The 12,862-nt window shown below is 43.9% G+C and overlaps 1 protein-coding gene across 2 annotated transcripts in view; it reads right to left on the reverse strand.

Moving 5' to 3' along the window:
• Positions 1 to 12,862, reverse strand: part of MICAL2 (microtubule associated monooxygenase, calponin and LIM domain containing 2) — a 152,360-nt gene that overhangs the window by 34,779 nt on the left and 104,719 nt on the right. For both annotated transcript variants that reach the window (XM_082192795.1, XM_082192794.1), the window contains one exon: positions 1,044 to 1,233. In XM_082192795.1, coding sequence (XP_082048921.1) covers positions 1,044 to 1,233 — 190 coding nt within the window. The remainder of the gene's footprint in view (positions 1 to 1,043; positions 1,234 to 12,862) is intronic.

Genomic DNA, 12,862 nt, shown 5'->3' on the forward strand with positions numbered 1-12,862 from the left:
TGCAATGCCTCACCAGTTCCAATAACTGCTCCTCCCATTTGCCTCTATATTTTCATCACACCCCCCCCCCCTGAAAAGAATTATGAAGACACAAACATGCATTTATTTCATTTTAGAAATGAATACAGAATGCAATAATTTGGAATAGAAGCAAAGGCACACTCTTAATCGCTGTACCACTAGCATTCTCTATTTGCTTATGTATAAGGTGTATAGAACTTTTGCATGTTTGATGTTTTATTGTGCTTTTAATTCTGTTGGGAGCCACCCAGAGTGGCTGGAGAAACCCAGCCAGATGGGCGGGGTATAAATAAAGTATTATTATTATTATTTATGAAAACTGTGTACACAAGTTTTGCTTGTTCTCAGGGGCTAAAAAAAATCTTATTTCCCCCCATTTTTTTGCTCCTAGTCATATTTTCTGCATTTTAACCAATGTCCAATCCCTTTTTTCATAAAACTTTGCTATCTTTGGGTTTTGGATGGTTCTTCAAACCAGGAGAGCTGCAATAAAGGGACCTAGTGTGCTCCCCTCCAGATGTTGTTGGGCTCTGTGTCCCATCAGTCCCAGCCAGCAAGGCCAGTGACGATGGATGATGTGAGTTTTGGTCCACTTTAATTACTTTCGCTCAAAGGTAGCCAAAGTGAAAAACAGGGCAGGACTTCTTCATATTTAGGCGATGAAAATCGTGGCCTAGAATGTGTTGCTTCCCCGAAAACTCTAATAGTCCTCAAATACTGTAATTTTTATAAGAGGCAGAACCAGTCTTGATTCAATTAAATCCCTCTCCCCAAAGCACTGACTCAGAACTTTGTGTAGGATGTAAATATTTCCTGCAAGTTAATCATATGCCCACAAGAGGTTCAAGGCAGCTGTAAAAAATAATGTTCCTGGTGCATCATCCTTCCTTCCCTCATTCCACCTCCTGTGTTTATTTTAACAAACAGACTTTACAATGCCTGGGTTCTCCTAAACCACGTTTTCTCCTTCCTGCTGGGAAATAGGCTGGTTTCAGTTCCCAAATCCAAGCATCCCAAAATACCTGCTTCCATCACTGGTCACCATAACCCGGACAGCCAGAAGGTTGTTTTCCGTCATCTCTTCCTCTGGGATAACTCTTACCAAGGCCCACTCAGAGGACACAGAGGAGCACCTGCCTCTGAAGTCAAGCTCAGGGACGTTCTTGAACTTCTTTGGAGATGCTGGTCCGTCTTTTGGATAGTTAAAGCCATCTACAGGAAAGATAATAGAAATGAAAATATGCCACATTGTATTAATGTATTTAGCGACACTGAGTCATTTCTTCAGATATGGTATTGCTACAGTAAAGACTGGGCAATGTTTCAAATGCTGCCATTTTGGAATAAATCAACTCTGGGAAGCCGGGCAGTTTTGTAGAATACCAACCGTTCTCAGTTCAAAGAGAGTCCTAGGGACAGTCAGTGCATGGAAAATCTCATTGAGTGATGGAATTGGCCCACAATAGATGTGAACGGTGCTATTTATGTGACTGCAATAGCCTAGAATATGTTGCTTGTGCAGAAAGTTGGTATATGGTCCACTGAAATAACTGGTAGTTTGTTGGGCTTCTTTACAGAAAAAAATGGAGAGGCAAAGGTTGCTAAATCAGATAAATTTAGCCCCACTAGAATTAACTTTCTTTCTTTCTTTCTTTCTTTCTTTCTTTCTTTCTTTCTTTCTTTCTTTCTCTTAGTCACTTCTGACTCTCTCTCCTCTCTCTCTTGCAAAAGCAACTCAGACTGACTTACAACAACAAAGCCATGCAACAAAATGACTTTGGTTCAGATGGGTATTCGGAAGCATGCTGTCTTTGAGAATGGAGGTAGAACATAGCCATCAGGACAGGGGTGCAAACTTGAATAAAATATTTGGGGGGGGCAGGTAAGCCCCACCCTGCATAATCAGCTACATGACACAGTGAATGCACACCATTTGAATGGCAATGCCCACCAACTTTGGAGGGACCTGGCCCCCTCTAATATTTTATGGGGGGGGATGAAGCCCCCTCAGCCCCTAGGAGTTGGCTCCTATGCACCAGGGTTAGCAGCCACTGCTAGCCTTCACCTCCATGAATTTGTGCTTTTAGAGCCATCTAAAGTGGTGGCCTCACTGCCTTTTGTGAGAACAAACTCTGTAATTCAACAATGCACCTTTGTGAAGTGCTTCCTAATTTTTGGCCCAAAGCCTCCAACATTCCGCACCATCACATGTCCATGACTTTAGTATTCTGGAGAAAAACTTCTCTATGCCTGCTTTCTCCATGCCATGTATAATTTTATACACTCCTGTCATGTCTCTTCTTACTCATATGGGGGCCTGCAGACTATTTTGGGGTGGGGATTCTGTTCGCCATTGCCTACTGGCAAATTCAGGTTTCACAGCTCCAATTCATCTAGCACTCTCGTGTGACAAAACCCAATCCCTGCCCCCACACCAGACTTCTGGAGACAAGGCAAGAGATGGGGAATGAACTAGAAAATGAGGGGAAACAGTTGCTTGACACAACATCCTATAACCTCTCTGTGCACAGAACAAATGCTCAATAAACAGGTTGTCTGGAAGCTTCCCATATATAGACTCTGACGCCTGGGGGCTGAGGCAGTTTTGCCCCCCCCCAATATTTTCATTTTGAGGGCGCAAGGTCCCCTCGATGTTCAGAGGACATTGCCTGAAGTTGCATCGTCTGAAGAAGCTGATGCCTCTGTCCCCGTGTTGATGGTTTCTCAAAGACCAACAGAGGAGGTCAGAACTCTTTGGAAATGTCAAGATGCTCAAAAGGGGACTTGGAGAACAAGTCCTCAGGAACAGCGTGAGTTCATATTAGAACACGCACTGTGAACTAATTGCACATTTGCACACGGAAGACAGGCTAAAGCCAAATAGCAGAAAACAGAAGCGTAACAGGCAGGGAGGAGGGTTGTGCACAAGGGATTATGACGCAAGCGCAAATGTTTGCCTGTGGGACTGTTTTGAGCAGCTGTTCCATGCCTATAATTATCACAGCACTCTCCTTGCATTCTCAAACTGCCACCCTACATATCTTTTGGCCCGTACACAAAAGGCAAGCTCTTGAAAAGCTCTGCAACTGACAATGGAAACATATTGCAAAGCTGCCTATCTATAAGCAGAGCCATCATCTGGGACCGAACTGCAACTGTGACACTGACTTGCCCTTCAGATCGTTCATCCTTCCTCTCGCTACCAGTTTCTATTGAAATAAAGGTCATGATCGCAACAGGCTGTGGTATGGCTACTCTGGTCCTTCTGTTCACTGACCTCATGCAGCCAGACTCCTTGTTACAAGTACAGAAAATCTCAGCAGGTCACAGACAAACCCCCTCCCCATCGCTGGTTATTTTGATGCCTTCCTGCTGGCCTCTCCCTCCAAAAGAGAGACATAAAAGGGCTCAGTTTATAAAAACAGGTGAAAGAAGAAGAAGAAGAAAAGGGGGGGGGAATCAATTCTCAGTGGCAGATGTGATTTTCAAGAAAAGTATAACCTACTGTTCCAACACAATTAAGGAGCCTCACTCACCAATGTTGAGCATGAACTTGATTCAGGCTGGAAAGAGTTTAGGAGGGTCTTTGAGAGACATTCATTGTCAGAAGGTGGGATAAAAACATAGCCAAGAAACTAAATATACCTGCACACTTCAGTTCCATTAAGTTCAATGTGCTCAATGTGTCCTACACTTTGTTTAGATTGCATGGATGGAATACTCTATAAAACCATGATAGTCATCTGCCTTTCTTCCATCATAGAACCCAAGGTGGTCCCCTCGCATGTGAATCCCAGGAGGTCAACCATCCAGGAACTGACTAGTATTGTTTTGTGGGTAGAGTGAATGAGTGTATAAGTGATTTCATAAAATAGCAAGGTGAGGCCTCATGTGCTCTCACATCACACCATGGGACACGTCACTACCTATGTCCTGGTAGTATAAACCTCGTTGAATTCAGTGAGTCTGCTGCTAGCAGAGCATTTGCAGTAGAGAGATCCAGATTAGGAAATAAACGGCCAAGTACTCCTTAAAGAACCCAAGTATCTCTTTAATTGATTAAACTCTATAGAGTAGAACTTCAAGGATGGTAAATTCAGTTATTCAGACTTCATGCATTCATTTTATGGGCATATCATAACACTCATATAAATCTGCGCTGCAGTGGAACACTGTACAGGTCTGGTTGAAAAGAATATTGTAGTGCTGCAAAATATAAAGGTAAAGGGACCCCTGACCATTAGGTCCAGTCGTGACCGACTCTGGGGTTGCAGCGCTCATCTTGCTTTACTGGCTGAGGGAGCCAGCGTACAGCTTCCAGGTCATGTGGCCAGCATGACTAAGCCACTTCTGGCGAACCAGAGCAGCGCACGGAAATGCCGTTTACCTTCCCGCCGGAGCGGTACCTATTTATCTACTTGCACTTTGACGTGCTTTCAAACTGCTAGGTTGGCAGGAGCAGGGACCGAGCAACGGGAGCTCACCCCCTCACGGGGATTCAAACCCCTGACCTTCTGATCGGCAAGTCCTAGGCTCTGTGGTTTAACCCACAGCGCCACCCGTGTCCCTGCAAAAGATACAGACAGCCAAAATAATCAGAGGCCTGGAGCACATTCCCAACAAGAAAAGTCCATGTTTCTTTCTGAGATTTTGTGTCAGTAAATAAGGAAATTAAAGTTATATGAGCGTAGAGAACAGGAGTCAGAGTGAGAACCAAGTATTTCAGAAGTAGGAATTTCAAACTGTGCTGCAATTCTACAAAATTAGGCAAACTTGCACACCCCTGCACATGTGTGCACATACTGATTTTGTCGAATTTTTGTTGTTTTTGAGAGCACAAGACACAAAGAAGCAGAAGCCTGTCTGTCCATAAAATTACTAGCTACAGTATTACTGTTTCTGCCCACTAAAAGTGACACTAGAAATTTGAAATGAGATCTTTATTGCCTCCTGCCATAAAGCCTTTCAGGACCATGGTAAACATGGTGAATAAATGAGAGATGACATCTCTCTGCAGGGAGGGAATCCACAAAGCTGTAAATATCTTGGTCCCAGCAGGACAGACAGAAGCTGGGGTGCTAAGGAGATATTGTTAATTACTTTACAAAGACAGGGTGATTACCAAGAGAGCTGTGCAAATTGCACATAACATTCCTTGGCCGAAGGTTCCATTAAATCACAGACTGACTGTGAATTTTTGCATTACACTCATATGTAGAACAGATATGGAAGAATGCAGAATATACTAATTGTATGCATGGCCAGTGGTAAAATGCATAGAAGACGACTTCTTCTTCTTTGGCAATCACTTGTAGCCGAGTAAGATTGTCTTCCATAAACACAGTTTTAACAATGAGTCCATAAGTGACTGTGGAGGCCAATTCTGGACCCACACCTCCTTCCACAGTGGGGACATTGGTTCCCAGGTGGGAGTTGATCACAGTGTGGATTTGCCAAGCGTGCCTTCCTCTTAGCATGTTTCTCCCTTGCATTTTGAGTTCGAGTGTCTTCAAAGTCTATGACACCTTTGGTGTCTTAAACTAACTTTCAAGTTACAGCAAAAATATGTTACTCTGGGATTGGTCTGAATGCACTCACTGGGCAGTGATTCTTCATTCTCACTTTCTTTACCTGGGACCTGTAAATAGTCTTGGCAAAGCATTCCTGCTCAGTACCCTACTTTTGTTAAGAACATGAGTTGGCTTCTACAGTGACCAGAGGGTATCTCTTTCTGCTCCCAACTCCTCTCCTTTCCTCATATGTAAATGTGTGTATAGAGTCCAGCATTCAAACAGAGGCACACTGAAGTTCAGAGAACAAAGTTGAATTCCTTGAAGATTTGGGGGGGGGGTTCCAGAGATTTCTCAATGGTAAAGTTGTGGACATCTATGCTCAATTTCTTTACTGGCAAATAAATACAAATACTACAAAATGGTAAAAAGCCTCCAGTAACTTTCATCTACCCGCAATGTGAAAGAGATTCAGTGCAATCATGTGTGGGTTGAATTGGTTTGTTTGTTGCTTGTATAGGATATTTGTTTTTTAATGTTTGACGTTTTGTTGTGTTTTTATTTCTGTTGTAAGCCACCCAGAGTGGCTGGGAAACCCAGCCTGATGGGCGGGATATATTAAAAAAGTAAAGGGACCCCTGACCATTAGGTCCAGTTGTGACCGACTCTGGGGTTGCGGCACTCATCTCGCTTTATTGGCCGAGGGAGCCGGCGTACAGCTCATGTGGCCAGCATGACTAAGCCACTTCTGGCGAACCAGAGCAGCACACAGAAACGCTGTATACCTTCCCGCCGGAGTGGTACCTATTTATCTACTTGCACTTTGACATGCTTTCAAACTGCTAGGTTGGCAGGAGCAGCCATATTTATTTTATTATTCCAAAATAAATATGTTGGTCTTCAGGGCAGCCCAAGATTTTTTTAATGATTCTCGTTCAAAAGGAGACCAAAGCCCATCTAGTTTGCACTGCGAATTGTCTACGCTGACTGGCAGTGGTGCTCCAGGACTTCAGACAGAGGATATTTCCAGTTCCACCTGGAGATGCCAAGGGCTGAACCTGGGACCTTTTGCATGCAAGACAGATGCTCCCTAACTTTCTCTCTTTCTCTCTCTCACAGGCAGGTTCATGCTTCAATTCTACACTCGCAGGGGGAAAACAGTTCTGTGTAAGGATGCAGCTGGGAATGGAGTGTTGGGAAGGGAAGAGGAAATAAATCAAGCAGCTGAATGGAGGAAGCCCAACTGAAGGCAGGAAAATCTAGATGGGAAAGGAAGCAATATGGTGCAAGAGTGATGCACAGAGATCTGTGCTGCACATGGATTGTCTTTCCTGCCAGACTTCCAGCTTTCTTCTTTCTAGGTTTGTGGAGAAGAAACGTTTCCTTTGTGCTCCTTGTATGCATTATATTGACTGCTAATGTCACTTCTCCATTAACATTGGAAAGCAGGAAAGGAAGGAATCCTCATACATGTAACCTAAAGTGAATGAGCCCCATTCCATTGGAGGCAAAACTGTATATCAGGAGACTTGCAACAGAGACTTGTATAAGTCAGAAAGGATGTATCTGTATAAGCAGGCTTCCTCAACCTGGCGCCCTCCAGCTTTTCTAGACTACAACTCCCCTCAACCAAAGTCAGTATAGATTCCTATGTTACAGGTGTGTTGGCTGGGGCTGATGTGAGTTGTAGTTCAAAACAGCTGGAAGGTGCCAGGCTGTGGAAGAATGGCAGTATTCATAGGATTTTTATTCTTCTTTGCGCATGTGATTCAGTTTGAAACTGAAAAGTACATTCTGTCTGCTTTGAACATCAACTCAACTGGTTTCTAAGGCACTTGTTCATCCCCTGGGTTGAGGTCTCCACTGTTTTCCTGTTGCTAACACACAAGCTTTGCTTACTTTACACTGAAAAGGCTGAAAAGAAGCCAAGCACACCCAACAACAACGAATCACAGCGCAAAATGTTCCCTTGTACAGAACAAGCTGGAGCAGGATAGGGGACTGAAAGAGGCACCATATTTTGTTCCCATCAGAAGGAGAGTTGCAAAGCAATGTTTTGCTGCACTGGAAAAAATGCAGTTTGTGACTCTTCTGTGGCAGCATGAAATATGGAAGCAGATCACTCTGAGCACTTTGCAGAACCGCCAGAACACTGAGTGAAGAGGCTGCAACAGGGCTGGGATAAAATGCTGCTATTGCCCCCCCCCCCGTCATTTGCTATCTCACTATGAAGGCAAGGATGGAGGAGGATACAGTGGTACCTCAGGTTACAGACACTTCAGGTTACAGACGACTCTGCTAACCCGGAAGTAGTAACTCGGGTTAAGAACTTTACCTCAGGATGAGAACAGAAATCGCACGGCAGCAGTGGGAGGCCCCATTAGCTAAAGTGGTACCTCAGGTTAAGAACAGTTTCAGGTTAAAAACAGACCTCCAGAACGAGGTACCACTGTATTTTGACACTATTTCACGGGTGGGGGAGATGCCTCTTGTTACTGACAACCTTGCTGCTCTTGGAAAAAAAAGTTGTTGCTGTTGTTGTTATAGCACAACTCATGTTCCTGAATATCCTGAACACAAGAGCACTCTGTTCACCTGCGATTCACAGCAACTGGTATTCAGAAGCATATTGCCTCTTTTCAGTGATGGATGACTGGGCACCCTTTTCTTTTCTGCACCTAAAACACTCCTGGAATGATGCTACACCATAACAGAGCATTATTATTATGAAGGGGCTTCGGGGGTGGGGGGAAGGGTCTACTCAACCGGGAGGTTTTGTTTGGTGATTCCTTTCCACCATTGTCACACCGTCAGGCCACAATATAGGAGTTTTTGTTCAAAGAGAAGAAGGTATGTTTTGCTACCCAGGTGTTCTAACCAAAGCAAAGTTCTGTTAGCTGCGTCAAGAGATCACGACACAACCTCCTCCTTTTAGGAAAAATACAGAGCCTCAATATTCTATGCAGGCCCAATCAAAGATGGACAATACAGCTGACAGTGGAAACACAGAAGCAGGAAAAGAACGGAGTGAACTAATAATTAACCTGACTTTTTTCATGTTTTCCTTCATAAGTAAGTTTCATTGGAGGCAGATAGGCCTATAGAAATACCAGCACAACTATGGAACTTTGTTTCCTGAGGAGTTATTTCAAATTCAGTTGGGTATGTGGGGGTAAGGATTGCAGCCTAAGTCCCAAGAACATCTGAAGAGGTTCCAGATATATGTCCCTTTCATGTCGAGAAAACAACCTACTTTTTCAAATCTTTAGTCCAACCTTATTCCATTAAGAATTTCACCCTCAAGGCATTGCTCTGGGAGAGCCAGGAGATTCAAGCTAAACACTTGCGGAATACACCAAGCAAGGGGAACTGCAGTTCTCATGGAACAGATGCTGGGTTCCTGTAAACATTGCAACTTAGCCAACTTAAACAAAGGGTTGGATCCTGCAAAGATCTGAAATCCTTATCTACATGCAACACAGCAACAACAATAAATCAAATTAGCTATTAATCTGGATGACAGCCAGTTGCCCTTAGGTCCAGCTGTTGAAAGGAAAAGGAATATTTAAAATAAAAAATACATATATTGAGGTAAAAACAAAATCAAAATAAACTCAGGAATGTTGTTCTCTTCTACACAAGTAGTCCCAGAAATTTATTAATTCAATTCCTAGAAACTAGGGACGGGGGGGAATCAATTCAGTTCTATTCACATTTTAATCTAAACCTAGATAATTGGTACTTCATGAACTAATATGTCAACTGAAAACACAGATATCCTTCAAAATTCACACCTGTCTAAATTTTGCGATGGAGTTCTCCAAACAACTAAAGGGTAGAATTCAACACCACCCAAAGAAGATCATTTCTGCTTGCCCGATGAAACAATTTCTCCTCTCTACTCTCCTCATGCTGTTCTGGAGTGTGTCTCTGTGTCTCCTAATCCTTTTAAGCCAATTTGGGGAGGGCACAGGGGTATGTGGGGAGAGGAGAAGCAGGGAGTCCCATTGCATGAGTACGGCTTATTGCGCTGGCTTCCGCTAGCACAACTTAGTTGAATCTGGCCCAGCTGAATCTACAAAAATGCATTGCATAAGAGGTATTTGCTTGCAAAAGCATGTATAGGTAGGAGAAAAGTGCACTAAACTACTGAACAATTTTCATGGAGTCTTGGGGAGGGGAAGAGAAATGCAAAACTGGTGTTGAAAGTGGCAAATAGAAATTGAGATTAGAAATAACAGAAACTGAGAGAAACCAACATTGACATTTGCCCATCCCTACTGGAGACTTCAACACAGCATCTCACAGCCAGTCCCTTCCTATCACGTGGCTGTACATCAAATCCCACAAAAAGGCCAGCGCAGATTACACTACCCAGAGTGCTTGAGAGACTGCCTTGAGAGACTTTTGCCACTATTTGTGGAATTTTCTGCTTTGCACTAAAATCGCAAAACTTGGCCAGATGGTTGCTTAAGATCAATGTAAGGGGGAAAGCCTTCCTAAGGGCCTAACTACACTACATGTTAACAATGTGAGTAAATCACATGCACTGTGATTGGTAAATTAAATGTCAGGCACAATTTCTATCAAGATCATAGCAGATGGGGAGGGGAGGTTTAACACTTCCCTCCCCAACCACAATGTGTGCGCAATTTGTCTATTCCACACACTCCACCCCATGCAGAAATTAGCACTAGGGGGAGAAACTCCCTTTCCTGTCAGTGAAAAGACTTGGTGCAACTTTTCAGGGAATGGAGAGACGGGCTGAAAGCAAATTTTATTGTTTTGGCTGGAATAAAATCTTCATTCAAATGGCCAGCTGCTTACAGATAAGAGGACTTAAAACTGCAGATTTATCTACCAGTATAAATTGACAATAAGAGGCGAAAAGAAAAGAAGGCATTCGCTCCACCGTATCCAAAATATCGAGCCACTTTTGTGTCCAATGGGACACCTGTTCACACACACGCACAGTAAAAATTAGGAATTGCCTTTCATTTTCCAGTTCTCTCAGCTAAAGATCTCTAGGATAGGCTGCAGGATGAATAGCGGTTCATATTCATCTCTTGCCAGAAATGCTGCTTACCATACCCTGGAGGCTACAGGCATGCTGCGAAGATAGAAGGCGTTAATCCTTGAGTGGAACTTTGCAAGCCAAACCGGTCGCTTAATCGTGGTCAGGGTGTTTGCCAGTTTGCCAGATGGCATATTCCAAGAATATCTGCTCCTAGAGTGCCAGCCAACTGGAAGTAGAAAAGCCAAACATACAAGCCCACTCACCACCTCCTTAGCTTGTGTTACTCCACAGTAATTTAGCACTGACAAGAAAAAGACAACCACCCCTAAATGACTCTTTAATATTCCTTTCTTGTAATCTAATGTTTTAACTAGCACTGGAAGATAGGAAAGGCTGGGAATAAAATCAAAGCATCCTATTTTTCTATTGATAGAGGGAGGAAAATATCCCCATGACAGCACATTTCTCACCAGAATCTCTGGATTCTTATTTACAGGTTTGGTTGTAGAAGTAGAATTTCTTCTTCTTCTAAGAGCTGTTGAACAGATGGCCAATGTTTACCTTCCTAATTCATTTGTCACATTCTCTTCCCCCCAGGTTCTGATCTTTCTGGAAACCTTGTAATGGTAATTAAGTGATAACTCAGAAAACAGCTGTACAGCATTGCCTAGGACTCTAACAGAAGCGAAGTAAGTACATTACACAACGATGAGCAATACCAGTACAGGGGGTTGTTAATGTGCTTGCGGGCACACAGGTGCCCCCATGGGCATAGCCAGGATGGGGGGGGCAGCCCTTTTGTTAGGAGTGCAAAACCTCAGTTAGCTATGTATTTTTATTGATTTAGTGGGGGCAGCTGCCCTTCCTTGCTCCCCCTTGGCTACACCCATGGCACCCGCAGAGACATTCCCTGGCGCCCATTGGGGAATGTCCCCCCTCTGTTTGATGAAAGAGGCTTGAAAGCAACAGTTTTTGGTACCCAACACAGTTGTAGTATGTACTTTGTTGCTGTGTGTGTGTGTGTGTGTGTGTGTGTGTGTGTGTGTGTGTTGCTCATGTAATTTTATCCAATTTCAAAATGAGCCCCTGGGCCCAAACAGCTTGGCGGTCTCTGAACCAGCATATTGCCATAAAAGTTAATTTCATCGCATGCCACAATGAGGGAAAAGTAGCTTTTTAGCTGTATTTTTAATGTCAGACAAGGGTCGGGAATCAAGACTCCACAGAGACCTGCCGAATGTTACTTCCTATTTGGCTGATTCTGTTTACAAAAAAGAAGAGTGGGGGGAAAGAATTGGAAACTCGAGAAGTGTTATGCTGGCCCCAAGTGTACACATCTAACGAGGCTGACATTATCCTCCCCATTTCAAAGCACTGGCTTCCCATAGATGTTTTCAAAGCAGTTTCTCGACATCAAGGAGTTGGACACTGCCCAACCTTGAGAGAAGCCCACAGTCGGGCGGAGGACCAAACCACCATTCTTTTAGGGCTAAACTGCATGTGATGGCAGCAGAGCTGTGCGCAGGATCAGGCCAGCTGCCCAGATCCCTATCAAGTGACAGGACAAGGAGAAAGATCAAGCCCAGCAGAGGTGGGCACCACTGAAATCGTGTCCCCTCCTCCCTTCAAATATCTGAAGCAGCTCCGCTAGAAGAAGAATGATTGGGAAAGAATGACTGTGGGTTGGCTGAGCTCCCCCTTGCCCCATTTTTAGGAATGCTTCCATCCTTGGCTAGCCCCTGCTGGCCCACTGCCCAGGGGTACCTCGATTTGGATGTAAAACTTCGCCCAGCTTGTTTACAATGGGAGGGAAGCATCTACTTACCTTATTGCAATTTGAAGGAACACTTGTGGTTTGTAACTCTAGATATGTTTATGCAGGTGAGAATGCAGAGAATCAGGGGCGAAAAGATACTCTAAAAACCTTCACCGCTGTGCAATTAGTTCACTCAAAGTCTAACCCATAAAAATTGGCAGGCCCAATCTGCGAACTATTGACTCTCCCCCTCCCATTTCTTTCTCTCTTTTTTTGGGTGCTGCCCCCAACTCTTAGGTGAAGATTTAGGGGGCACAAGAGGCTGGAGTGGGGAATTCCCTTAGATGAGGGTCCTTTCCTCGTGAATACATAGTAGACACCAGCCACTCTACTTACCCTAAAACAGAAGAAGCGTTCACCGCAGAAAATTTAAACATTTCCTAAACAGCAGCCATGTATCAAAGTGTTATTAGAAGCCGGAGTGAAGGAGGAGAAATAATCACACACTTAACGTGCTGCTTTCATTCAGACACAACCATTATACATAATCATCAGAGC

This window comes from Podarcis vaucheri (genome assembly GCF_965113315.1).
Source record: "Podarcis vaucheri genome assembly, chromosome: 1".
Classification (NCBI taxonomy): Eukaryota; Metazoa; Chordata; class Lepidosauria; order Squamata; family Lacertidae; genus Podarcis; species Podarcis vaucheri.